This window comes from Pieris napi, chromosome 1 (genome assembly GCF_905475465.1).
Source record: "Pieris napi chromosome 1, ilPieNapi1.2, whole genome shotgun sequence".
In the NCBI taxonomy this organism is placed as follows: domain Eukaryota; kingdom Metazoa; phylum Arthropoda; class Insecta; order Lepidoptera; family Pieridae; genus Pieris; species Pieris napi.
In genome coordinates, this window is record NC_062234.1 from 9247984 (window position 1) to 9275166 (window position 27183).

The 27183-nt window shown below is 32.0% G+C and overlaps 1 protein-coding gene across 2 annotated transcripts in view; it reads right to left on the reverse strand.

Annotated features, from left to right (window-relative positions):
- Positions 1 to 4487: 4487 nt before the first annotated feature.
- The window catches only part of LOC125053228 (lachesin-like), a 56683-nt gene continuing 33987 nt past the window's right edge, over positions 4488 to 27183 (reverse strand). For both annotated transcript variants that reach the window (XM_047654486.1, XM_047654478.1), the window contains exons 6-9: positions 25552 to 25680; positions 13749 to 13868; positions 5852 to 6022; positions 4488 to 5582 (exon numbers count right to left, since the gene is read on the reverse strand). In XM_047654486.1, the coding sequence (XP_047510442.1) occupies positions 5365 to 5582; positions 5852 to 6022; positions 13749 to 13868; positions 25552 to 25680 (638 nt within the window). In that variant the 3' untranslated portion in view covers positions 4488 to 5364. The remainder of the gene's footprint in view (positions 5583 to 5851; positions 6023 to 13748; positions 13869 to 25551; positions 25681 to 27183) is intronic.

The window sequence follows — 27183 nt, forward strand, 5'->3', positions numbered from 1 at the left end:
ACAATGATACTGAGCAAAAATGCAAATATATTGTGACGGCAACCGTGATTAGAAATGAAATCACACTATTAGTTTCACGGATTTTCGTTGTCATGTTACAATAAAAATAACACTTTCATCGTAATCAATTAGAAACCTACATGTGTACTCATACACTCATATGGTGTTTATTTAGTTTGTATAAGTAAAAGAAAGGCAAAAACATAGAGGCAGTATTTTTGCCTTTTTTTTACTTTAAAAATTTTTTAAAACAGATAAATTTATATTCTCGCGACCTATAGACACACAATAAAAGGGTAATTACATACAATATATTGTGTGGTTATTGAGCTGTGACATCAGTAACTATGCATTTAAAGTTGAATGAGATACCTAATGGATCAGACATTAAAATTCGTAGCCTGTCTACGTGGGCTACACGATTTTCTGAACTCATTTTATTTAAATTAAATATCAAATACAGTAAAATTATAATGACATATGACATAAACAATATTTAAATTTATGCATCTTTTTAATGTTTGAGCCCAATAGATTAATATTCATATTCTAATATATAAAATTCTCGTGTCACAATGTTCCCATACTCCTCCGAAACGGCAGTAAGTCTGAGAATCGGCTACTATCTTTCTTTTAAACCCCTAAATGTTAAGGGTGGTCCACCCCTAAATTTTTATTTTTTAGATAATATTTTTTGTTTTAATTTTTTATGATACAACGTACAAAAATAAATACAACCCTTAATTTTCACCCCTAAACGATCAACCCCTATTTTTTATTTGTTAATTAAAATCTTATGATTTAAACTCTGAGGTTTATATAGAGAAAAATTCACAGAAAAACCTAAAAAAATTTAATTCCAGAAAACCGAACAGTCTCTGGGGTAGCATAGCAAAATGATCCATGTTGGTATGTACTAAAAAGGGAGGCTAAGTAAAATCACATTAAGGGGAAACGAAGTTTGCGGGGACAGCTAGTGTTCATATAACATTTAATTAACTAATTCTTATAAATCATATAATAATTATTTCATACATTATTTTTACTTTGTTCGTATTGTGTGAATTTTATTTGTCGATTAATGTATTTTTCGAGTGTTTTGCGTCTTTTTAGTATAATTAAATTCCTCTTTGATTTATTTAAAAATAAACCCCTTAAGATATCTACAGCGTTTTCTATTCGATCCCCTAGCTCGTAACAATATTACTATATACTAATTATATACCAAGTAATTATTAAGTTTCCTAGAGTTTCCTCTAGCATTGTTTCATTGTTATAGTTTTCTGTCTAGTTAAGACATTCTGTTATAACAAATAGTTATTTTTGTAGCCTCTTTACAATTATACTATACACAGGAAATTAAAACATATATATTTTATTTTATTGTTTAATTAGCTATATTTTAAAATTGTCCAATCGTAGTCCATCAAGAAAATGTTTTGAAACAACTAGAAGAAAATATTGCGTTACTCATTAAGACATGAATTATATGAATAGCAAGCATTACCATCAATCTGAAGAGGAAACTACGAGTCCATTGTTATGCAGATTGGTACCGGACATCCCGTACGCTAAGGATATTCCCACGATACCTTGTAAACAAATACGTGGTTTGTACAAATACGTTGGAGTATACTTATCGTAAGAAAACGTTTTTCTATATAAACTGGTATATATAATTTTATTAATGTATGAGTGAAGCAAATTATTGAGTGTATTGACTAGCCATAGTATTCACTTAGACGATGACATTGTTACACATTTTTCCACAGCTCAGCCGTGCGATTCTGTTAATCCGTGAGTTCACCTTCCTTCGTCACTCATGTCATTTTTGGAATCTCATGGTATTCTGTTAAGCAATTTCACATTACGTCTTGACAAGCGGAGGGAGGTTGTTGTTTATTGTTTATCAGAATGCCAAATCGTAAAATGACTGATTTGAGCGCGACCGCTGCGAAAACCGCTGAAGAGTTCGAAAAGTGAGTTACAGAATCGCATGGCAGATATCATCTCATGGTGTGAGTTTCTGTGAAGTTAGCAGAGCACATAAAAATCTTCTTCAATTTTCATCAAACAGGTATGCTCTACTGAGAGAAAGAAGAGTTCTGGCCGAGACTTTAACTGTATTGCCTAGATATGTAATAGATCTAAAAGAAATCGTGAAGGTCTCGTGACTAGACCCAAAAAAAATTGTGAGGAAAAAATTGGCACTTTTCATCAAACAGGTATGCACTGCAAAATGAAAGCGTTAAGCTGTTACGCTATCAGACAGAACTATAGATCTATTGTGTGTGCTACGAGAACTCTTAAGTAAAGTTAATATAATATATAGCGTCTACAAATACAAGTTTTCCAAAATTACACTATTACGTTTACTAAATATGATTGATCTCGTACAATTATATAGACATTCATATATTGTAACATAAAAATTGCGCCTGTTGACTATCTACTTGCATATTCAGAAAAATTAACAATAAAACAGATGAAGGAATTATCAGATAACTTAATTTTCAGTTCTATAAAAGTGTAAAAGTCTATACATTTTAATTCATACCTAAAGAATTTATTGTCGCCGTAAAATGTCAGCTGTTGTGATGTCAATATATCCGTTGAATACTTAGGTAAATTTGTCTTGTATAGTGTAATTTCCAACGATTTCCTTTGAGTATTTGTATAGTGAGCACTTGAGATGCAAACTGTAGCATCGAAGCTATAACACTCTTGGGACACTCGGATGTGTACAAACGCCTATATTAGGTTATCGTGGCTCCGTTCCCAAACCGTTCTTTAGGAACCGGCTCTTTGACAAATATCCAATTTTACTCTACGCACTCTGCAAGTGAAATTTATTCAGATTAACCTTTATTTATCGTTGTATGACCAAAAAGTTTCACTCAAAAAACTAGAGCGTTATTATTAAAATCAGATTTTCCTGATTCATTAAATCAAACTATAGCATTAAGTAATTCACATACACTACGGCGTAGAGGCTCTACGTACACTCTGCACCCTACGAATTCATATCACACAACGGTCCTATAACTAAAAGAAACTCACGAGCTATTGACATATATATTTATATAAAAATTCGACGTTATAAAATACCGCTCTAATAAATTTACTCAATAAATTACCTAAAACAAAAATCTTATAAAAATAAATTCTTTACAATTAACGAATATTAAACTCCCAGACCATTTCTTTTTATTATACGAGTACCCGAATCTCTTAGCTAGGGTTGTCGCAATGAAAATAATAAAGCCTCAGGTAATTTCGCTAATGCATGCGGTTACTCCCTATCTAGATCACACTTGAATACTCCATATCCGAAGGTAGCAATTACAAGGGTATTATTGCGATCCTCATGACATTTACACTTAGAAGATACTTGTAAAGACGCCTCCATGTCTTATTCTAACTGTAGGGTGATTAGTAAGTACTTGAAGGCATTGAAGTGTGGTATCAAATCTTAGATTCGCTTTAGGTTCCACTATTCCAGCGCTTTCATACAAACTTGTATAGGTATACAAGCTTGTAACAGAATGTCGTCAATGAATTAAGAGAATCGCCTTTTCCTTCCAAATATTTTCAGTTCTATTGTTTTAAATATTTTTTTTTATACAACGGGGGGGTCAAACAGGCAGGAGGCTCATCTGATGTTAAGTGATACCGCCGCCCATAGACACTCTCAATGCCAGAGGGCTCGCGAGTGCGTTGCCGGCCATTCAACAATTGGTAAGCTCTTTTCTTGAAGGACCCCAAGTCGAATTTGTTCGGAAATACTTCAGTGGGCAGCTGGTTCCACATAGTGGTGGTGCGTGGAAAAAACTGCCTTGAAAAATGCTCAGTTGTGGAACGGCGGACGTTGAGGTGATACTTGTGGAATTTCGTATTCTGCCTCGACGTCCGATGATGACTCAGCGAACAACTCTGAACACTCTCCATGGTAAATGTGGTAGAAGATGCAGAGTGACTCTCTACGCAACGCCAAAGGATCATGCCGCTTGGAAAGTGACTGGTCGTTGACGATTCGAAACGCTCTTCGTTGAATACGAATGAAGTATTTATATTTAATATTGTCCATACTAAAGGTTTTAAGGGATAACGATTTCATTCTACATTAATGAAGACCGATAATCTACGATTGAATAAGATATGGTTGAATAGAAATACTACAGTTTCAAATATAATATTAACTAAGACGGATGAATGTCCTATGAATTACTTATAAGGTAGAGAACAAGAAACCTTTTAATGAATAAGTATAGGTCTTAGATCGTCATTATTCTCAAAATCGGTTCAGAAAACAAATTATACGAATGCTAAATTTTTTGAAAGCCAGAACTACTTAAGTTAGTTTGTTCCAAATTTAAAAAAGGAAATCCATTTAAAATATTACCACAGAATATAAAATATGGATCTCGTATGACTTTGATATATCGCACGTCACTCTACACCCATCAAACAATAAATAAAACACAACATATATGTATATATTTTTACTTCGCAGGCAATATTTATACACTTGTTATATGGCCGTTATGTAAGTGGCTTTATGTTAAATCAAAAATAATTATATGGATCTAAAACCGAGTCCTAAAGTATTAATGTTCATTAAACAAATCTGCACAAATATAAGCGTTAGGTTTGTCGATTCATCAATTAAAGAAATTAAAACTATATTTTATTGACAACCAACTAAAAATATATATGTATAAATTTGAAGTAAGGAATTAGGACACGTAATATAAAAACTTCTTTCAAAGGCTGTCAAACAGTTTGTCTATTTCGGCATTGCTCAAGTCTTGAAGTACGTATCAATATAATGTAATACGATATTTACATTTTCAATTAATAAATTAGGACCCTTGATAACTAAAACTACATCGTCAAGTTCTATAACAGATGACAGTTAATAAATTCAACAACATTAATTTTAACAATAAATACATGTCTAATTATATTTGTTTACATTTCACTATACATGCAAAATCTAGTAAAACTTAATCCCTGAAATACATAAAATATACTTATTTACAAACATATTAAAATATCAATAAAATACATACATTCCTTTACGCAAGGATAATTTTAATAACTTATAAGAAAAGCTTTTTTTACATCAAAATGCTTAGAGCAGTTTTAAGGTTAAATACACATAGTTCACTCAAATAGTACACAAGCATTTACAACGCTCATTTTAGTGTTTATGAAGTCCAAGCACATTCACTATTAAAAAAAAACACAATACCATATTAAATTCGCTTTTTGGGTATATACGAATTAATAGCCACTCATATGTAACAGCTAGTTGTAACAGAAATTCTCTTTAGTTATATAGATGTATTGAGAATAGTTTATTTAGCACGCGAGAGCTAAGGCAGTTAGTAAGAAAATCGCGTGTGGGGTGACTCGACAAGACGTAGCGGGTGAGGGTCGACCTCCCAGGAAGTCCGCGTCCTCAGTACGATGCCCTCCTTCCCGCAGCGGGCCTTGGAGACTGGACCGCACATCGTTTGTCTCTACGTAATTCGTTTCTGTGTCTTCGACTCGTGATTTAAGATATGGTAGCTCCATTTCTAAAAGAAAATATCATATTATATGAGATTTCACTGCAAGCTTAGCTGGAATATTTCACGATTTTAATTGGCTTGTCTCAAACATTTATGTGTAGTGAATTCATTATATATATCAACGTTTATTGTATTTAAATTTCTTAGCTGGTCTTTAAATTAACCAAAAGTTCTAAATTTAAAACATGAAAAAAATCTTTGTCTAAGATTTAAATTTTTAAAATTTTTTATTCGAAATTTGAAACATTCATAGAAAAAAGAAAACATATACGTACTATATAATCTAATGGTCCCTTCAGCATCACCAATGGAGTTCTTGGATATACACTTGTAGCCTCCCATATCAGTGTCTTGAATATTATGTACAATTAAACGCATTTGAACACTGTACGCCGTATTGCTGATTTCACTCATCTGGTACTTGTCATTAGTAATAATCATTTCACCTGGACAAAATATTTTTTTATAATTATGCAAATATTTAGTATGAGAAATAAAGTAAATAGCGGAATATCTCGCTAGGAAATTATTCGTACCGGGTTCTTCATGAAAGGACATTCATGAGAGTTATAAAAAAGAATTAAAAAGGCATTAAAAATCACAAAATAGCATTAAAAACGGTGTATTCCGCGAGTACTCGGGTTCCATATGAGTTTTGCGTTGAGAGGCACAGAAGACCGATCTCATTTACATATCACATATTAGTTAGCATTTTGTAGACAATTTGGAAACATAAATATAAGGCAAGATTTCAATAATCAATTATCAAATAATTATCAAACATTAAGCTTAAGCTTAAGTTTCTACAACTTAGAGAATTCATCATTTCAATTATTTATAAAAAAATATCGTTCACAAGAACAAAACTCATTGTTATCCTAACACGATAACATGAAACTAGTCGATTATTGATATAGTTATTTCCTCACCCTTCGATAGGACCTTTCCGATCATTTATATTCGGCTACATCCGAATATTGCTTATCGATATGAAATATGTTGTTTCGTGTGTCGTGACAATAGTAATGACTCGCACACAATGCTTAGTCAACGTTTATATCAATTTGCCCTAACATAGTCTATAGGTGATAGTTAATTTTATATCTAAATTAATTGAATAATTCAATATCGTATTTTATATAGCGAGCATACATTGCATTAAAAGCTTATATTTTGCTTATGTTAGAAGCGTGCTGGAGTATGCGAGTGTTATGTGGTCTCCATATTATACAAAGTATAAAAAAGCAGTAGAAAATATACAAAAAAAGTTTGTAAAATTCCTTAGTTTTAAAAAATACCAATGCTTCGATAGTTATGCGCATTCTTGCAATTATTTTAATTTAGACTCATTAGAAAGTCGGCGAAGTCAGCAAGACCTGCTTTTTTTACATGCTATTCTTAATGGGCGGATCGATAGCCTCTATTTGCTGTCGTTAATTTCTTTTAAAATTCCTTCTCAATATGCGACAAGACACTCAAAATTGTTCCATGTGCCTCGTACGAACTCGAATTACCTGCATAATTCACCAATGTTTCGGGTTTTATCTAACTATGACACTAATTATGAGGATATTGATATTTTCCACCTCACCAAGGAACATGTGAGATTATATTTGAAGGGGCGGGAAGACTCGAATTTTGTTTAGGTTGTATTTGGTATTATTTTTTGTTTTAAATATTAAATTTCAGTTTTCTGTATATATTTTTTCTATTGAAGCGCTTATTTGTTTCATTTTTCTTATATAATATTGTTTATCTATGTAATCTGTTTTGGCTTTTTGTACTGTATTTGTGTTTGTTTTGTAATATTATGTATGTTAGCTGTAAGATTACTTATAATTAAATAAATAAATAAAATAAATAAATAAAGTGCAATTGATTATCTTGATACAAATTATCATTGTGTGTTAATTTCCTAAAGATACATGTCACTTCTCTTAAAACAATCACGTAACAGTGACTTCTCATTCCTAAATGATTTGATGTGCAAATATACGTTACATACATGATAAAATATGTACTAATTTTATTACTTAAATCAAGACCTGTATTAAAGATTCAATTTCAGTTTGAATACTTTTAATTATTCATAAAAAAGGTTAAGGTGGGAACTGACCAACGTTACGAGGTGTAATGTAACATGTAATGTAATGTTACACAGCGAGCATTCGTGCAGTCAGTACGTCGTGTTACGTCGTGTTTCTCCGCAACACGACGTACTGACTGCACGAATGCTCGCTGTGTAACATTACATTACATGTTACATTACACCTCGTAACGTTGGTCAGTTCCCACCTTTACGATTATAAAGTACTTATTCGTTTTTTTTACTTTTGTTCTGCTGAACAATACCGTGCCTTTGACGTGAAACCTCACAACTGTATAAATGTAGGCAATTCTTTAAAGTTAATATGCTAAAAAATTAAAATTATGTATATAAACACTAAACGATATAGTGACTGTCATTTAAAGCTCTTATATATAATTTAACTGGTAAAGTAATTGTAATGAAGTTTTTTCTAGACTATGAAAAACTTTACTATAATAATCAAAGCTATATATTATGTAGTTATCAAAAGTACCATAACTACTCATAAAACAGACTAATTTTATTAATAATTTATATTTATATATGTAAAAAAAAATTGGTTAGCAAGTAATTAACCTAGGGCTCCATTCTTCGTGCTTTATCTACTTTATCACAAAGGCGGATATTTGAAGGCATAAAACGTGCGTTTAATTACCATAAAACAATTAATACAATGTCTAATAAAAAGTAATCGCGATGAGTACAATTAATCATCTTATCTGAAGAAAAGCATTTAAAATGTGCAAAGAGTGTGCCGGGTTGTTCGCTTGACTCGCTACATTATATCGGGGGTCATGCTATTCTACATTAAAAATTGCTTGCATTCTTCTTGTCCCGTTTATTTGTGCGGGCGAGTTTTATTTTTCGTTTCCACAGCCACCGAGGCTTATTTTATTACAGCGACATTAAATTGGAATTCCTCGGTTTTTTGGCAATATCCACTTCATAACAGAATTCTTGACGATGTTTTTAGATATTTAGAGATATAATTGTTAATTTAAGAAATTATTGTGTAAGCTTTATATACTTATGGCCTTCATTTTACGGACTAATTTGTTATAGTTAAATAATAGTTAAGCGCTTAAGGATACAAAATCAATGATAATGACCGCACTAACCTATATAATTTTAGCTCAATCTTTTCTATAGTTTCGTTAAGTATTAGTATTGTTTTTATGTATACTTATTTGACACAATATATTCACTTGTTGGTAGTTCACCCTATGTCAACCTTTATTTTAGCAAGCTTACATTCTCCTATTCAACTGCCATGAGAATTATCTCTTAGCTTAAAGTCAGTCCCATTTTACGATTCAAACCGAGCAGTTGCCTTTCTAAATCTATACGTATATTTCTAAATAAATCCTTTGTGTAAAATAAATTCTTTTTTTAATCTGCTACATGCAGTACGCCTGATAGTGGAAATAGTAATTGTCACTAATCGTAAGGATCATTCATTAGTAAGTCAAATACATCAAGCCAGCCCACTGGCGGGAGGTTTCGGCTTGAATTGACCACAAATCTGTGGCGTGCTTACTGCAACTGACACCTTGACGGTGCCCGGTTGCGACAGTTACGCCCTCTTTGTTTATTATCATACAAAATTAATAAACCATCGATTAAAATCGATTAAATATATATTTTTTTTCATTACATAGATTAAATTATATAGGCGTTCTAAATTAGTGTGTTAATAAGTATACTTCTTTGTCGCGTTTCTACAAAGATCGTGATAAGCAGCGTAGTTACATATGCCAGGTACATATTTATAATGTTAAGGTAGTCTTTCCAATATTTTTTTAAGGTTCAATAAATATTAATATTTCGACAACTTTTTGTATTCGTATAGAAATATGGTATGAATAAACGAGAGACTGAATAATGGTTGTGGTTCTGAAAAGCGTATGTTTTCATCTATATTGAGATGTTGTTTACATTTGAGTTCATTATTTCGAATTCTATTGACGTTAGATCCAAAGAACTTTAAACTTTTCTTGTTATCGAAAGCTTAACAAAGATCAAGTCCACTCTACGTCTGTCTGAGTCAGGTCCACCCTTTCCGTGTCCACCGCGCCATAGCTCGTCCCGTCTCGTCACAGCCATGTATTACCTAATTTAATTTGTAACTCACCACAATTTATAGCCCGTTGGACCGGCTGACCATTCCTATGTCTAACTAAACACGATACAAAATGGCTTTTAAATAGACAGTGACCAAATGTTATTGAAAAGTGAATATGAATTTTATTTGTTCAAATATTGTGGTATAGGAGAGTATATATAGCGGTGTAGCCTAAAGCAATTTGAAGCGGGGCGGGCCAGCGGTCTTTGTTGCATATCGGCCGGTAATAGAATTTGGTCCGCTTTTTGCGTGGTCGGTCTACACGCGTAATGGCTGGCTCGGTTGCCTTTGTAACTACACTTAAATCTGCCCTGCACTATCCATCTGGTTAGCTTATTTTATTATGGTCACGTTGTCGCATCACTGATATTATTAGTTAGTGTTCTTTTGTTCTACTGCGAACATACAGTCTTACAATTTTATCCAAAATTGAACGCCTCATTTGAAATTAAATTTCTTTAGAAATCCACTTTATAAAATCACAAATCAGCTAAGTTTCACTAAGCATCATCAATTTTAATTCGTAAACAATCTTTAGACAGTGTTTAACGGTATCTACTTGAAATGTATTTCTCCAATTTACATATCGAATTCTGTTTCAGCTATAAATCGCAGAACAATTTGAAATGTCAAAGAATCCGCTGAAAAGTTTTATTCGTTGTATTGGTTTGGGCAGCTGGTGTAGCCACACATGTCGCTGCGGCAAGTAACGTATTTCTAACTGGACTTTAGTGAACGGCTCGCGTAACGCATTATCCGGCAATACTAGTTCTCGTTTCTCGGTTCTCAACATATGCACTCGCTAAGGGCCTATTGGACTATTATTTATTTTACATAAGTCTACAGACCTAATTCTTTATAATTTCAGCTACGTCAAAATACAATTATTTGTTATGAAAATTATTCCAAATGCTAATTCACGCCATCACATTCACATCCTTAAAAACAATTCAACACTATCGACACTAATTCAATAACTCTAATAACGCTGACGTCATTCAATCCATGTCCGAGTTTCCCCCTTATATGGTATAATCAGAATTGCGGGAATGGATGAAATATTTTAAAGTAGTAATAGCAGTAGGTCCTTAACCATATCTGAAAATGTACTTTCCGATGCTCTTTTCGCATTCGAACAATTTACTTAAAGCGAGTGGCGCGGCGCATACAATTACGAGTAACGTAATTAAGTGCGGTATTGATCGCGTTTCATTTTTGGTCCCAATTTATAATTGTGTATAAATTTTAATTGCTTCAACGATAATCTCCTTACGTTTGTATGGTTGTTATTAAGCAAAATCGCAAATATCTTTCAATTATACATAGACAATGTGCCTATAGTCTTACTATCTGTTGTATATCTTACAAATATATATTTATAACTAGCTGACCGGGCAAACGTCGTTTTGCCATGTTTATCATTTATAATCAAAAATAGGGGTTGATCGTAGAGGGGTGAAAATTAGGGGTTGTAAGTATTTTTTAATGCTGTATCATAAAAAAATAGAAATTAAAAATTTGGTCTAAAAAATAAAAATTAGGGTTGGACTACCCCTAACATTTAGGGGGATGAAAAATAGATGTTGGCCGATTCTCATAGATACCGGATAAGCACAAAAAATTTCATCAAAATCGGTCAAGCCGTTTCGGAGGAGTATGGCAACGAAAACTGTGACACGAGAATTTTATATATTAGATTAATATGTGCTTCGAAGAACGAATGTTATAATTGAATAATTGCTATAGAGTTGATAGTAATAACGCAAAACAGTATAGACCTTTTGAACACACAATTTTTTTTGTATTATTTTTGATTCAACTACGTTAATTTTACTAGAAATTCTACCTGCGCACAGAATAAACAAGTTTAAACACAGGTGTGTCGTTATAACGAAAAGTAATGCCCCTTCCAACGTTTTGTTAGGTTGAGTGCCTTATTTGTATTAGTTAGCACGTATTTTTACAGGACTGCAATTATATTAGTCAGTCCTTTTAAATATTTATTGTACTCTTGATGAGATACTAACATACATCTGGCAACTTTATACTTTTTGAAAATACATAATGGTAATCAATAGGAGAGTTTATATGAATTGTATTATAATGTTGGCTTAGTGGCTTAAGCGTGTGACTCTCATCTTTGAGGTCGTGCGTTCCATTCACAGCTTTACAAAAATCTTTCTTTGTGAGCATTGCATCGCACGGGGATGAAAAACATCGTAAGGAAACCGGCATGGCTCAAACTCAGAAATCAATGACATATGTCAGACACAGAAAACTGTCTGTCTACACAAAACAAATGATCGAAGAAACGAATGCAATCTGATGCCATGACCCATTTAGGGATGTAGTGCCAATGGATTATTATTATTATGACTTACAAATTTATTAAAACAAAACTTTAACAGAAACAAATGTAAATTTAAAATTATTTCACTATGCGCCTTTGATGGTGTTAAACGTAACATTTAAATAGTCTTAATCATTCATATTAAATTGCTATTTGTTAATTTGGTATAGTAGTCTATAGTAATGCAATTCGAACGTCCAATAAAGTAAATTATGTAATAAATATGTGTTTATATCTATTAAAAATGTTTTATATGAATGAGTAATACTCACGTAAAGCAGGAAATGCTATTGGTGTATTTCCCATAACTAACGGGTGTCTCAGATTGTTTTCGTTTTTAGATGTTAAATAAAAAAACAAAATATCAATTGAATCTCGTTTTATTTAATGTCAATTTAAAGAGCAATTCTTGAAGTTTATTTTTAAAAAATTTAAATGTTATAATTCTTTAAGTTTAAACTTAAATATCTTAACGCACACTATCTTCTTTGCTACTCAGAGACCTGTGTGAGTAATCAACCAAACAGCGCTTTTTTTTTGGAGCTTTTAAGTTTTTAAAAGCAAGTTAAATAATATGCATAAAGAAATAATAGCTTAACCATTCTTCATTTTCTAGCCCGGGCAAGTTGAAGGGATTACACTTTTAAAATGTAAATGGATTATAATTATTAAACGCTAGTACATAATTAACAGTAATTAATAATGTACATTGTCGCTCCATAATCAACGTCGAAATAAATCTTTGTTAATGAAACGCGAACATGAAAATTTCTAATATTTTTTAAATACTCATAAAACGTACCTTGTAGACACTAGCCCCTGTCAAAGAGGGATAGTAGAAATATGAAAAACGACTCATTTAATGACTACTTTAACGCTTTCAATGTGCTTTATGAATAATGAAATTAGTTGCTTATTCCGTTCTTGAGTTCCGTGCCCGAGACTTAATAAGCTTTATGAGTTACGACTCGGTTATAAAATATCCTACCGGCCTTGTTGAACGTAAACAGAGATTGTAAATAAGTTTTGAGCCTTTTAATGTGCGTGACATGGCGTTACAATTGAAGAAAAACACAATGTACAGTTAAGAACAGTTAAATTCAAATTATTAAATTATATTAAAAATAATTAAAAACTTACGGTAAAGAGATTTTTTTATTAAAGCAAAAATAATTAACCATTTTCAGCCTAAATTAGGAATTATTTTTCACTTTTTAGTTTGATGTGCTTTAAAAGCGTGTTTTTTAGTTTTGTTAAACTATTATTTATTTTTATTTTTTAGTTAAATTTTTTTCATTTTTTTTCGGATTATTGCATTGTCATCGATCTTTGACACGTGCGCAAAGTTTGAATTAAATCTGTCCGTTAAAACTGGGTCAAAATCGAGTCCGAAGGAGTACATACACATACATACATACAGATGAAGCTAATATAAAGCGTGTAAAAAAGACTCATGTTTTTAGAAACAAGTGACCTATAAGTACCAAGTAACTTAATTAATGAACATAAAAATTATTTATAATCCAAAAAAAAAAAATCTTCTGCCATGTGTGTGTTTATATCATTTATATAGGAAAGAGAACATAAGCGCAGAATTACGAAAAATCTTACCATTTTCCCTAGTCCAATAGTTGATAGCCTTAGGCGAAGCTTCTACGTGGCACTGAAGGTTGACATCTGTGCCCGTCGGAGCGCCCACAAGCTGATTTGGGACTTGTACTAATGGGTGGACTAGAAAAAAAATTTAAACACATTATTATATTTGTGTATTTTTCTTTGACAAATCTTGTTAAAAGTACATATAGATATGGTATTAATCAAGCCGTCTATTAGGCTCCAATAACAAGAGCAAAAGTTTGGATGTGAAAGCGTTTTAAAAGCTTTTACCGATAACTAGACGTATATTATGAGTTTTTGGGTACATTAATTTTAGTTCACAAATAGCAAATATAAACATAAGTGAGTGGTTTGCGGTACAGCATAAAGTACAATTTACCACGTAGGTACTGCTATTAGCAAAATTCGCCACGCAGTTTTGATGTTTGCATACATAAAATACGGTACATTCTAGCCTGTTAGGTTTTGATACATTTTAACCGAGTGCCGTACCGCGATTCGCATATGCTGAGGTTTTACTAGCATTTTTGTTTACACAACTTTCCATTTGCCGTTGAAATGTTTGTGTGCGTGTGTTACTATGCAGATACTGGAAAAGGTTTTGCATTTCATATAACTGAACGTTCATGCACTTGCCGCATAATATTTTTACTATTCGTGAAACTAATATAGCTTTTGCTTATTTAAACTTTTTAAACTACGGTGACACGTTTTAACACTGTTTTGTTATGATTTTATTATGAACTTTTTTTTCATATAATAAAAAACATTGAAATAATGTTGAAATTTTTGAATTCACTTGTCTTTTCTATTTATGGTTTATGGCTTGTGATCAAAACTAATTAATATGTTTTAGTATATGTTTGCTTCCAGTTCATACATTCTGAAGAAAAAAACTTCTTATATTTTGAAGCGACACTTCATTTGGGTGATATTAAAATTAACTCAAATTTATCAAATGTATATGTTTTCTTGTTTATAATATTGTGTATCATATATATTTAAATGTTTTGGTGATCACCTACTAGACCAGTGCCGATAATTTTTGAAACCAAATAAAATTACAGTAGGATGAAACCCATTAGAAAAGGAGGGGAATATGATCAAAATGAAAGGAAAAATAAATTACGGTCGATCTGAGGTCGGGAAGGGGTAGGGGGGGAGTTTTAAGGGTAAAAAACGGTTTATCTCGATTTCCGCCAAAACTAAAAGTCCTATCGAAGAAAGTTAAATGGCAAAGTTGGAGGTAATAAAAAATCTAGAACTTTTGTATTCACACATTCTTCACATAACCTCAAAATTTATGTGAAAAATTCAAAAAACCAAGTTTTTGGTTTTTTATTTTTATCTTTAACAAAAATATTTTTTTTTTAACGAAATTTGGTGAAAACTTACCTTTCTATGTCCCAAATACACTGTAATTTATTTGATTAAAAATATTTATTTGTTCACCTTATTTTGAATTAATATCGAAAAAACATCCTAATTTTCAATCGAAAATTCTGACGTCAAAATTTCAGCTTTTTTCAAAAAGTTGGTGTGCTTTCAGTTCGTTGAAATCTCTACTTTCCTATGGTAAAAAAATATATATATATTACCATAGTAAATCTTCTCAGAAAACGCAAAAAATCGTATGCAGTAACGCCCAGACCTGTCATCCCCTTCCTTACTTCTCTAAAGATAAACCGTTCTCCTTCTCGAGATAAACCGTTTTTTACCCTTAAAACTCCCCCCCTACCCCTTCCCGACCTCAGATCGACCGTAATTTATTTTTCCTTTCATTTTGATCATATTCCCCTCCTTTTCTAATGGGTTTCATCCTACTGTGATTTTTTTCACTTTTTATTTATTTTAAAGGCTATCTGCACTGGTCTATACTGCTTTCAAGTACATTTTAAAATAAACGTTTTATACTCTAAATTGCTGTGTTTAAGTTTCGTATCTACATTATAAGTATATTTCAGATTATTTTTGTTGTGTAACTTTTACATAAAAACATTTTTCCTTATCTGTGCAACAATTCAAGGACACTTCTAAAATTAGAACTTGTACTTTTTTATATGTTGTATTTGGGATCTGTATGTCATGTTTCCTCATTGAATAAATAATATATATATTAAAATTAGTTATTAAACACTAACATCTGCATAATTTTGACGTAACAGTAAGCATTGTGAAACTCATAGAAGAGCTATCAATAACGACTAATTTTCGAAAAGCTTGAACCAATAATAATATATTTTATCATTAATATTAAATGAATTTGCATTTGTCACATTGTCATTAATGTTATGTCAGTGTTGTGTTTCATTATAGCGAGAATTAATTATAATTCATGAGCAAAGCAGTATTAGTGGACAGTAACTAATACTAATACGTATTTATATTCTAATTTCAACAATTTATCCTGTCAAACTAAATACAATACGCAAAATTTCATAGTTAATTATTATTACTAACTTATGTAAATAAATTTAGAAGTATTTTCTTTATTAACGTTATAAGTGTACATTGTGTTACTTACAATATGAATAAATTAAATTTAGATTTGATTACGGTCTTAAAGCGCCAGTGTATTTTTTGTTCCTACCATCCTCGTGTCACTAGGAAAACATAAAAACAATCTCAAACATGTTTAATTATTAAGGCCCATAATGTATTTTTAAATTTCTTTACCTTCATATTCTTTATTGTAAATTAAGATGAACATTTTACTTTAAGATTTGAATTCAAATGGAGCATTATGTCTGTCGTCATGATGTATTAAATATTCTCTTCCATTTCGAGAACACGGGACTTCGCTTAGAATTGAGAAGCAAACTTCAAACAGAGGACTCCCAAATTAGTTACTATCATAAAACAATATGATACGTGTAAAATATTCGTTACACAGTAGGGAAGTGAATTTGCGTAATATCCGGCAAGTATGCACATTAGTCGCGCCGCTCGCGCAGGGTGTTTGCACAGTTACGGTACAGCACTTCGAGAACTTACTGCTACTGTCAGGTGTTTACTTTGAATATTATCTGAGAACTGGCTGCATTACAAATGTTTGTATTGAGTTGAGTTTTATTTGACTAGTCTCGTAATAGTTTGTTCCCAATTAAATTAAAGTGTCCGTTCCGTCTGTTCTCAACTTTACGTTCGTATTTGCAAGGGTATGAAAGTTGAGTAATTTGCGTAAAAAGTCAACTTAATTGGGCATCATTATTAAAATGATTACTTAACAAATAAACATATAATTATAACCAAGTTTTAGACATTAAATGTAAGCATACTTTGTCCGTTGAAGTCTGTTTAGAGTGAATTAAGGAAAAAGGAATTTTCTCCATCGGCCTTAGATTGCAGCTTATTTGCGGTTATTCTCTTTGACCGTCGTTAAGATCCTTTGGACGGCTTTTACGAGTTCGAGTGGCCAATTTAGCGAACAAAATCTGAACGATCAGAATTTTTGTTGTAATTAATAACTCGACCCAAAGAATTTCTAATAAAATAAAATTAGCTGAGACTTTATTGTTCCGATTATAGAGATAAAAAGTGATGAAATTAGAAGGTGCTATTTACGAATTTTCTTATATAAGTAGATTGGAATTCTCTACAGCAATCAAAAGTTAGGGCGAGTTTTCCGAGGAAGGATTTTGCGCGGAATTCTTGAAGTGACAGTTTGATTAACCGAGCGGTGCACACGCTTTTCGATTCCTTGCTGTTTTGTAGACCTGTTCTAGATAGCTATTACAACAATTTGTTTGTACCCAAGTGTCTGCTATTATTTACGTATTACATTGGTAAATTGATGACATGAAAAATAGGTATAACATTTTCAAAAGTAATTTCTTAGTAACGTTTTAAAAACTATATTCTACTCTCATAGAAGAACGAGTACTTAGGTTGCACATAAGCATAAAATAAATTTAAAAAGTTTGGTTCTTTAATCCTGGTAGCAATTCTAAGTTAAGTACTAAATAGAAGAGCTCTTAATAAGTACAAACAACTAAAAATTAAAGAGCAAAATTATGATAAAATGTCTTATATTTTTCAAACAATTACTGCCATGTATTTAATCCACCTCATAATTACAATTCCAACAAAGTACTAGATAAAGTGTAAACAATTCAATGTAACATTAATTAATTCAAGGAGGACGTATGCAAATTGCTAACAATTTGTTCACTTCTCTCAGTTTCTTTTTCTAAACTAATTTAGCGTGTTTTCAAGTCGTCTGTGAATGAACTAAAATAAATCGACCGCGTTACAGAGTATTTACCCATATCTTAGAACCACGAACGTTTCTTGGTTGGTTTAAAGGGATTAACAAATTCACTGTAATTTCTTTATATTAAATTATAATTCTACGGTATGTAAGCGACCTTTTATTTACATAACTCTAAATTTCGTGTCAATGAATGACTCCCGCTGACCATGATTGCAGAAATGCACATTTATTAAACAAGTTTTATTTATTTACTTAAACTTAAATAAATAAATTATTTATCTTATCGCCAACAAGCGATCTTTTCCAGGCAACCCGAGTAATTAAAAATACTCATAAAAATGAAATATTTAGGGTAAAATACTTGAAATGCATAACCAAATTAACAAAAATAAAATTACAAATAACACTAGAAAATTATAGAATTACCAAATTTAATCTTAAATAAATATTAAAAAAATAAAATAACAAGATTAAAAGCTAATCTCACGGTTCATTAATTACAATGCAATACAAATGAATAAGAAAATATATGAATTACAAAAGTCACAATTGAGCTTGATAGGAGATGGCTAGAATCGTTTATGTAGAAGTTTTTTAAAAGAGGTTAGATGGGTAGACAATCGTATGGATTCAGGAATCGACAACTTAACGGCGGACATTTTTTTATTGTCTAAGAAGGATGAGCTGTGAGATGGAATTTTCAAAAAGCATCTATTTGAGATGCATAACATATAGTTATAAGGACCTGAGAATTTGAATAAATTTTTAAGATAAGGATTTTGGGATTGAAAAGAGAATGAGTTTAGAAGTTCAAGGAGATGAGCGTCACGTCTGAGTCAAATAGGTAGACCAGCTGCCTGCGAAATTCAGATATATGGTCATATGTCCTAAGACCAAATATAATTGTGTAATACTTACGTAAACCAAAGACATACTATTAAGGATTAAGCTGCTTAGGCTAAGCTTGATCTGCTCTCTAGATACCTTTAAGTTGTTAGCAATCAGTTTTAATACTATAATGCTTTTACTAAGGTCTTAAGCTGGCCATAGACGGACCGCATTTTGCAGTCAAGACCGACTGCTGTAGAACGGTCGCGTTGAAGTCGTACACGACTTCATCACGACCGCATAATGCAGTCGGCTACGACTGCTTGGAGCAGTTGTGTTCGACCGCAAAATAATACTGATGCGAGTTCATTTACAAGATGCAATTCGATGAAGAAACACTGCTACTTGTACTATTATTACGCAAGCGTAGGCGTAGAAGACACCGTAGTATGTGGGTGCGTCCAATACTACAATCAAGAGAACAGCATGGAATATTTCATACTTTGTATCCCCAGCTGAGAGAAGACACTAAAAAGTTTATCAACTACTTTAGAATGTCCGTGGTTTCATTTGATGAATTAGTTAGTATTTTATTTTATTTGAGGGAGTGGCGCGCGGTCGGCAGTAACCGCTTGTAGCGGTCTGTGTGGCCATAGACGGACCAAGCGGTTGCTGTCTACAGCAGCCGGTCTTGACTGCAACATGCGGTCCGTCTTTGGCCAGCGTTACCTTCGCATTTTATTTATCTTAACGGAGTACAAGCTTTGTCAATAAATACATATACATCACGATGCGATAGTGATTAGTAAATGCGAATGGGAATCATATAAAATGGTCCTATTTTATCACAGAATAAACCCCATTTGACAGAAAGAGACGAATGAGTGACGTTTTAGTTAAAATTGTTAAATACGAGTGATTCAGTTGATTCAAAAATCTTTTTTTATTTATAAAAACATGTAAACATACCTTGTATTTAAGTTGTAGAAACTCGCTTTTCTTGCTATTACCGTACTACTGAATCACGTAATTTAAAAAAAACATAAATTACTGCCTCACTTAACTAAAAATAACTGTTTGGGAATTATAAGAAATTTAATTTTTAGCTCAAACGTCAGTTAAACGTACTTTAATATGAAAAAACCTTCAGCACTCTTTTCACGTCACAAATAATGCCTTAAAATGCGTGGTTGCAGGTCACTTGTTATCAAGAGGACCATTTGTTTCCAAGAGGGAAATTTAAATTAAATATTTGAGGGCGTTAATTTTGTCTCCTCATCGGGTGAACGCGACGCATTCTTTGCGAAGTAATTAAACAGAGTGGAAGGGTTCCTGTATTAGTTTGTTTGTTTGGTTGAAATTGCGTTTTCTATGAACTCCGAATAGTCAATTGCTCCTAGCTATAATTACAATGTTTTGTCAGTATTTGAATGCTAATGTTGGTAGTAAATTGACAATTGCGTTATTATTATATGCATATATTAATTACTTCTAGATAATGCGTTTAATTATTTTTTTAGTATGTCTCCCTCTAAATATTTATCAAATCGGAATCGAACTTTATTGGTAGGGTTTGAGAGCACATTGAGAGCAGTGTTTTAATCTAGTAGTTTAAGCGTGCGAATTCATCCTTGGGGTAGTAGGTTAAAAGCCGCGCACCAAAAACTTTTCTTTCAATGTGCGCATTTACTGTCTTCGCTCGATGAAAAATACCGTGAGTAAAACGGGTTGCTTTACACTAAAAAGACACCGTGTGTGAACCACAGTAGACTGATTAACCTATACTTGCCCATTAGAATTTAATGATCACGAAACAAATACAGAAATCTGAGGCCAAGACCAAGGGTTGAAGTTCCACTAGTATTTTTAATGTTTTGCCACTGATCATATACTAATAGAATTTTTAATATGGGTACTGGGTTACTGGTTAACTGGGTTCTGTAATATAAATAACGCTTGATACATTTTCATACGAAAGTTCACCACGGATGGCTAAAATTACAAAATTATAATGCGATTCAAGTATTATGAACATATATAGACAGTTGTTGTGCAATCTATAACATAAACTTAAAACAAAACTAAGATAGATCTTGGCCTGGAAATTTTGCATCTGTAATATTGATCATATTTATTTATAGTCTATAGACACACGACGTCCCTTTTTGGTACAGCGAGTCTCTCTCGATGTTTTTCCTCACCCTACGAATAAGTTAATTGCGCATAATATAGAATGACACGTTTGTAAGAAACTGAAATTCGAACCCGGCTTACAGCACAACTGTAGCTCAATAGTGCATAGTACAAATAACAAAAACACAATTACGTGTTTTGTGTTCGCAAATAAATGCAATAATAACCGTTATCTCGTCGTACATAATAAAGGCACAATTTTAATTTGATATACAGGTTTTTAATCCACGTAACAACAAATCTTACCGGAGTCGGACCTCGAGCTTAACCGACTTGCATAAATATTAGGCTACGTAAATGTATTACCATAATGCAACTTTGTTTCATTTTACATAAACAGAACAAAGGCAATTTTAAAGAAAAGAGTCACGTTTGCGCGGCTTACTTTCAAATCTGCTTCTATGCAACTTTATTAAACTATTTCTTTTGTATGTTCGTGATTCGGTTTGTTCGTAATGTGTCTTTTACGGAGATACTCGGTTCGATGCAAGGGAATGAATGTTTTAGCTTGGACAGAACAGAACCTATTTGAGAATAAAACTATGAATTTATGCGATACGTATTAATTCTGTATCCTCTAGAATTGTGTTATGTAAGTTGAATAAAATAATAAATTAAGTTATCAGGATACAAATAAAATTACTTATTGGTAAAATTGCGATGCAGAAAATACAAATCCTCCTCGGATAAGAAATGTACCCATCATGTTTCTGCGACTGCGACAACTTTCGCTTAACCTGGCTGATCAATCTGCGCGCCACTTAGCTACTATACGTAGGTAGGATCCAATCAGAGTCGTGTTTACATCGGAAATGCCAATAACAGAATGCAAATACATAGTGGACAACACGTTCGGGCGTCCGGTGCAGTTGTGAAGTGCTACGAAAAACTTTAATACGTATCGAACTAACACAGAGTCGATTCATGAATTTAGAACGATTAATTAAGGTTTTCAATTAAAACGTACGAATTACATGGTTTAATTTTAAAGAGATTTTTTAATACGAAAAGTATAGTAGTACGTTTTGAACTTTGTGTATGTTCAGTGTTTGTTACTTTAAAGCTTACACTGGGAAAAAGATTGTGAAATAAAGAAATGCTGGACTTCTAATTCCTAACATTTCAAAGCCTTATTCTTAATTTATGTACATTATTTTGTACATCTCATAACTATCTCGAGTGGTTAAATAAATGATGTTATTATCATTAATTTTGTTTGATGGCTAACCTATATTTAACCTTTTAATAATGTATATGTTAAAAACTAACGGTCATTATTATACTCAGTTTACGCCTTCATTATTTCAATAATATGTCTTTTCATATAAAAAAATGCATTGTATATCACTTATAATACTTTTATAACATAGGGTTTTTTTATAATATGTTAAAAGATCTCAAGACTTCAATTATTCCAACGTGCTTAGCAAATACTTGGATTATTTTAATGTATATTAGTCCTTACTAAGTAGTTTCAGTTTTACACATAAATACGTCCTGCAATTCAGACATCTGCATACAATATTGTCTAAGTAATTAATTTCGTAATTCTAATTATTAATGCACCCTGAATGATATTTGAGAGGTGTTGTAGCGGCTGCTGCGTGCTACTTTCATCTATGAGGTCATAGGTTCATTCCGCGGCTAAGCAGAAATTGACTTTCTGTCTTGCGCATTTAACTTTTCTCGTAGGCTGAATGAAAATATCGTGAGTTATCAAAAAAGAGGCGCAGATCAGGCACTGAAGGCGGTTCACCTACTTGAAGCAGATATCTTAGGCCCAAAACTTTATATATAGCCCTTGGTTATTATTCAAAATATAGTATAAAAATCTAACACTAAAGAAAGAATAAGAATAAGAAGGAAATGCTGCCAGCGTTAAAGGTACACTGCCACAGGGACCAAACTTTTTAAATTGTTTTCATTTTCTTTTTAATCATTTATTAATTATTACTTTGTACGTTAAGATAATTGTAAATACAAATTAGTCGTAAGTAGTATAAATAAAAATAAATTTTATAACACTAAAGTTGTGCAACCTATCAATGAATCAGTTTCAAGTGCTAATCCTTTAAAACAGTCGAAACAGTGACAGCACTCTGGATAAATTAATGTTTTATCTCGATCTATTCTCGTTCGCTCGTTCGCACAGTAGAAGTGCAGGTACGTTTCCATTTGCATGTATGGTACGCTATGACGATAGTAACAACATTACCCGAATTCGAAACTGTGATTAGGTGCATCGAACCACAGCTGCTGTGTTCAACGCTATTTACATACCTATCTACCTCTCATTACTTCATTCACAATTAGTTTGGGAGTATATTTCGTAGCGGAAAATTTTGCGTTTAAACGTTGAAGCAATTTTGTTTTATTGTGATATTAGTCGCACAATTATTAGTATAGATAAAACTAGTTTGAAATCTTGTGAATAAAATCATTAACGCGGGTTCGTCGTGAAGTAGATTAATATTTTGACTCTTCACTCTATTCGAAACAATCTTAGTTTTACCGGAAATTCTACACAAAACATCCGGCTTAAGTGCACTGTACAATACCAAGTGCAGTATGTAATAGTTAAAATAAATAATAAGTATAATTAACATAATTAATTTAAACTAACATTAGAAATACACTGCGTTTTTTTAGGTGAGAAATATACACCAATTTGGATAATGTCAGAAAAAGAGGTCACCATGAAAAATGTATACACAATAAAATATAAATATGAAAGTCTGTTATTATGAAAAACAAAAATAATATTATCGATATTCAGCGGTAACATAATCCATCAATGCGGGTAAAAATTGTTTTTTTTAATACTTCGACAAAGCATTCAATCATCGACACGTGAACAACGCAACAATTTTACGGTTATTATTTTTTGCTTATAACCTGATACAGACAATAATGTTAATATTGAAATTGGTGATTCCTTAAATGAATAAATTGAAAATAGACCGATATCCGCGGCTTTGTATGTGCAAAATAAAAAAATATTTAAGATTTAAGCTATACATTTCAGAAAATATTTGTAAAGGACATTAAAAAAGTAATTTAAAATTTGGGATAGCTTTATAAAATAATCACATTATAGAGTTTACGTATGCCGTACTTCATTACGCACATACGTTTGGAGATTGTATTAATTTCCAAATGTAATTCTAAATTAAAAAAAAAATAGATTCAAAAAAACAAAATGGGTTTGGACTATACAAAAATAGCAAGCAGTGGATCACTTATGTCTGACGACCCTTATAATAGACCAACATAACGATACATCAAACATTCCGCTGAAATTCAATAAACCGAACATCACTATGAGTAGATCTTTAGCAAACTGATAGTAAACAGGGCAAGCGCGGGACGAATACAAACATCCAATTCAAATGCAAGACACGTGTCGAAGATGATACGTGATAACACGAAAATCTCCCAATTGCTTACGTGTTTGAGATGTCGGGCCCAACAGTGTTTCCCGACTAACCGAGCATTGAATAGCTCCATATAAATTACCCTTACAGATCAAACGATAAGCTTTTTGCGTACAGGTGAACTGATTTCATCGACGGATGAATTGATTCACGTTTTGAATATAACGATTAACTTAATCTTTCACTTTGATACATATGAAGCTCAGGCAATTTCCGATATAAGATTTTTATTTAAAAAAATGTGTGCGTGTACTAGGTGTACACATGTAAGAAGTGAAACTTCTTTATGACCTTATCTTTCGAAAAATGATCTACTATATGCAACTTTACAGAAATTGGTTAAATAAAGTTAAATTAGATAAAGTTTAACAAAAGGCTTTTATTATCATAGACATGAATACAAATACAATTATTTCATTTTAACTTATTACTGTACTACTATGTAGTACTAAGATTATTACAGAATTTCATGAATTGTAATAGAATTATTAGTATTACTATCCATGTTATCGTTATTATATATTTTTGTTACTAATGGCTTCGAATCTCTTCGGATCAACCGTGGTAGGGACAAGAAAAAGATGGCACGTAACCGAAAAATGTGACAAATGTGTGTAAATTTTTTTCCAACGCCGATAAAGAAGTTTGACTTCAAAAAGCAACATGGCGCGTAACCTGCTACAAAATTTCTCCCATACGTCGATAAAGAAGTTTCACTTCAAAAGATGGCGCGTAACGGAAAAATGTGACGCGTAACGAAAAAATGTTACACTACATTTTTTTCCAACCCCGATAAAGAAGTTTCACTTCAAAAATCTAATCGTGTTTATACTGTTGTAGCCATTACATTATTTCGCCTATAATTAATACATATAATGGATTACTTAACTACACTATTTTAATAATCAGTTCGGCACCAGTCGTTTGTGTGTATTTAAACAAAAACTAAAATAAAATTAATTGGGCATATTATATCTTACCCAAGATAATATATTCAAGCAAAGAAGATTAATAGAACCTTCAATGTTAGAGATGATAATGTTGATAAATCCCAAATAACAATATATACAATTAAAATAACTTGAGGTGCTAATTAACGCGCTCCTTAATCTAACATGTATTGACTTACAATGCACGTGGAGCATAATCCTCTTGCTGACGGATGGTGGTACGCCGTTTGCCGCGATGCATAAATACGCCCCCATTTCGGAGCGAGTCACTTTCGTCAGGTTCACTATCTCGCCCTCCAGTGACGACACTGTGAAAATATCAATTTTAAATTCTATATCCAAAACCTATAAACTGTGATAGATGCTGATGAGCGGCTAATCAAACGAATAATAAATATTTTCTGTTGTGAATTATGTTTTAAAATAGTTCGTTACACATAATATTCTATCATTTAAAATATATCTGACTGATTTAATATCAAATTAAATCTATAGTAATTATGTATATTTAAATGGAAAATTAATTTAATGTATATAAAGAAAATAAATAGGTTTTATTTAAATATAAACATTAGTAGTACAATTTTAAAAAACGAGATTGATTTTCAAGGGATTACTAAAACATCTTTGAAAAGTCCTACGGTAATCATGGCTACGGTTAATAACTACATACAGATAAGCTTTCGAAATTTTAAATGTCTATATTAATAACCCTTATTGAATTTTAAAATGAAATGACTTGCAAAACTAAAAACTTTCTTTCTATATAATAGAGTAAAAAAATAATTTTAAACAATATCAAAAATTTCACTCCCGTTTGTATAAATATTTGTACCCAATATAGAGTAGTGCTTATTTTACATTTCTCCCAAGAGCCTACAAAAACACTTGGAAACGCCAGTAGACATTCTACAAACAAATGCGGTTAGCGGTCCCAACTTGAACTGTTTTCCTGACACCTTGCTACCGAGTACATTTACAACCATTAATTCAAACAAGAGGATAAAAAGCTGGGACAATATTTTCGAAGGGAGTTGATGGTTTAAAGTGTAGAGCTTTTGGTAGTCGACGTCGCTTCGTTAGCAAACAACTTGAACAGCGACCTACTGTGGAGTGTCTACTTAATTGAAATAATTATAAAACTTTTGCATTCACTTCAAGTGTTCGGAAGTTATGGACAGTTGTCAGATTAATTATTTAAGTAGCTTAACCTAATTTGAATAAATTGGTTAACAAGATAATTGTTATTTTCACACGTTTATAATCTTAATATATATATTTCTTGTGTGCGTGTGTATGTGACTGAACTCCTCCTAAACGACTGGACCAATTTTGATGAAATTTTTTGTGTGTCTTCAAGGGGATCTGGGAATGGTTTAGATTCACAAATCAGCCCGCCAGATGTTAAGGGTAGTCCACCCCTAAATTTTTATTTTTATTTTTTAGACAAAATTTTTAATTTCTATTTTTTTATGATACAGCATTAAAAAATACATACAACCCCTAACTTTCACCCCTCTACGATCAACCCCTATTTTTTTATTATAAATGATATACATGGCGAAACGACGTTTGCCGGATCAGCTAGTTGTTATATATAGTTTTCGGCAAGTCGTGCTATAATTATCTATAAATAATAAAAATAGTAAAATATGATTCGACTCTTATGTTTTTATGTTCTATTACATCTTGGCCTTGTCGATGTGTCATAAGTTAAGTGACACTCAGTTGTAGTGCTTTCTTAGGGAAGTTCTATAAACCGACAGCAAACGCTGTAATTATAAATTTTTCGTGTTTCTGACAAATGTTTA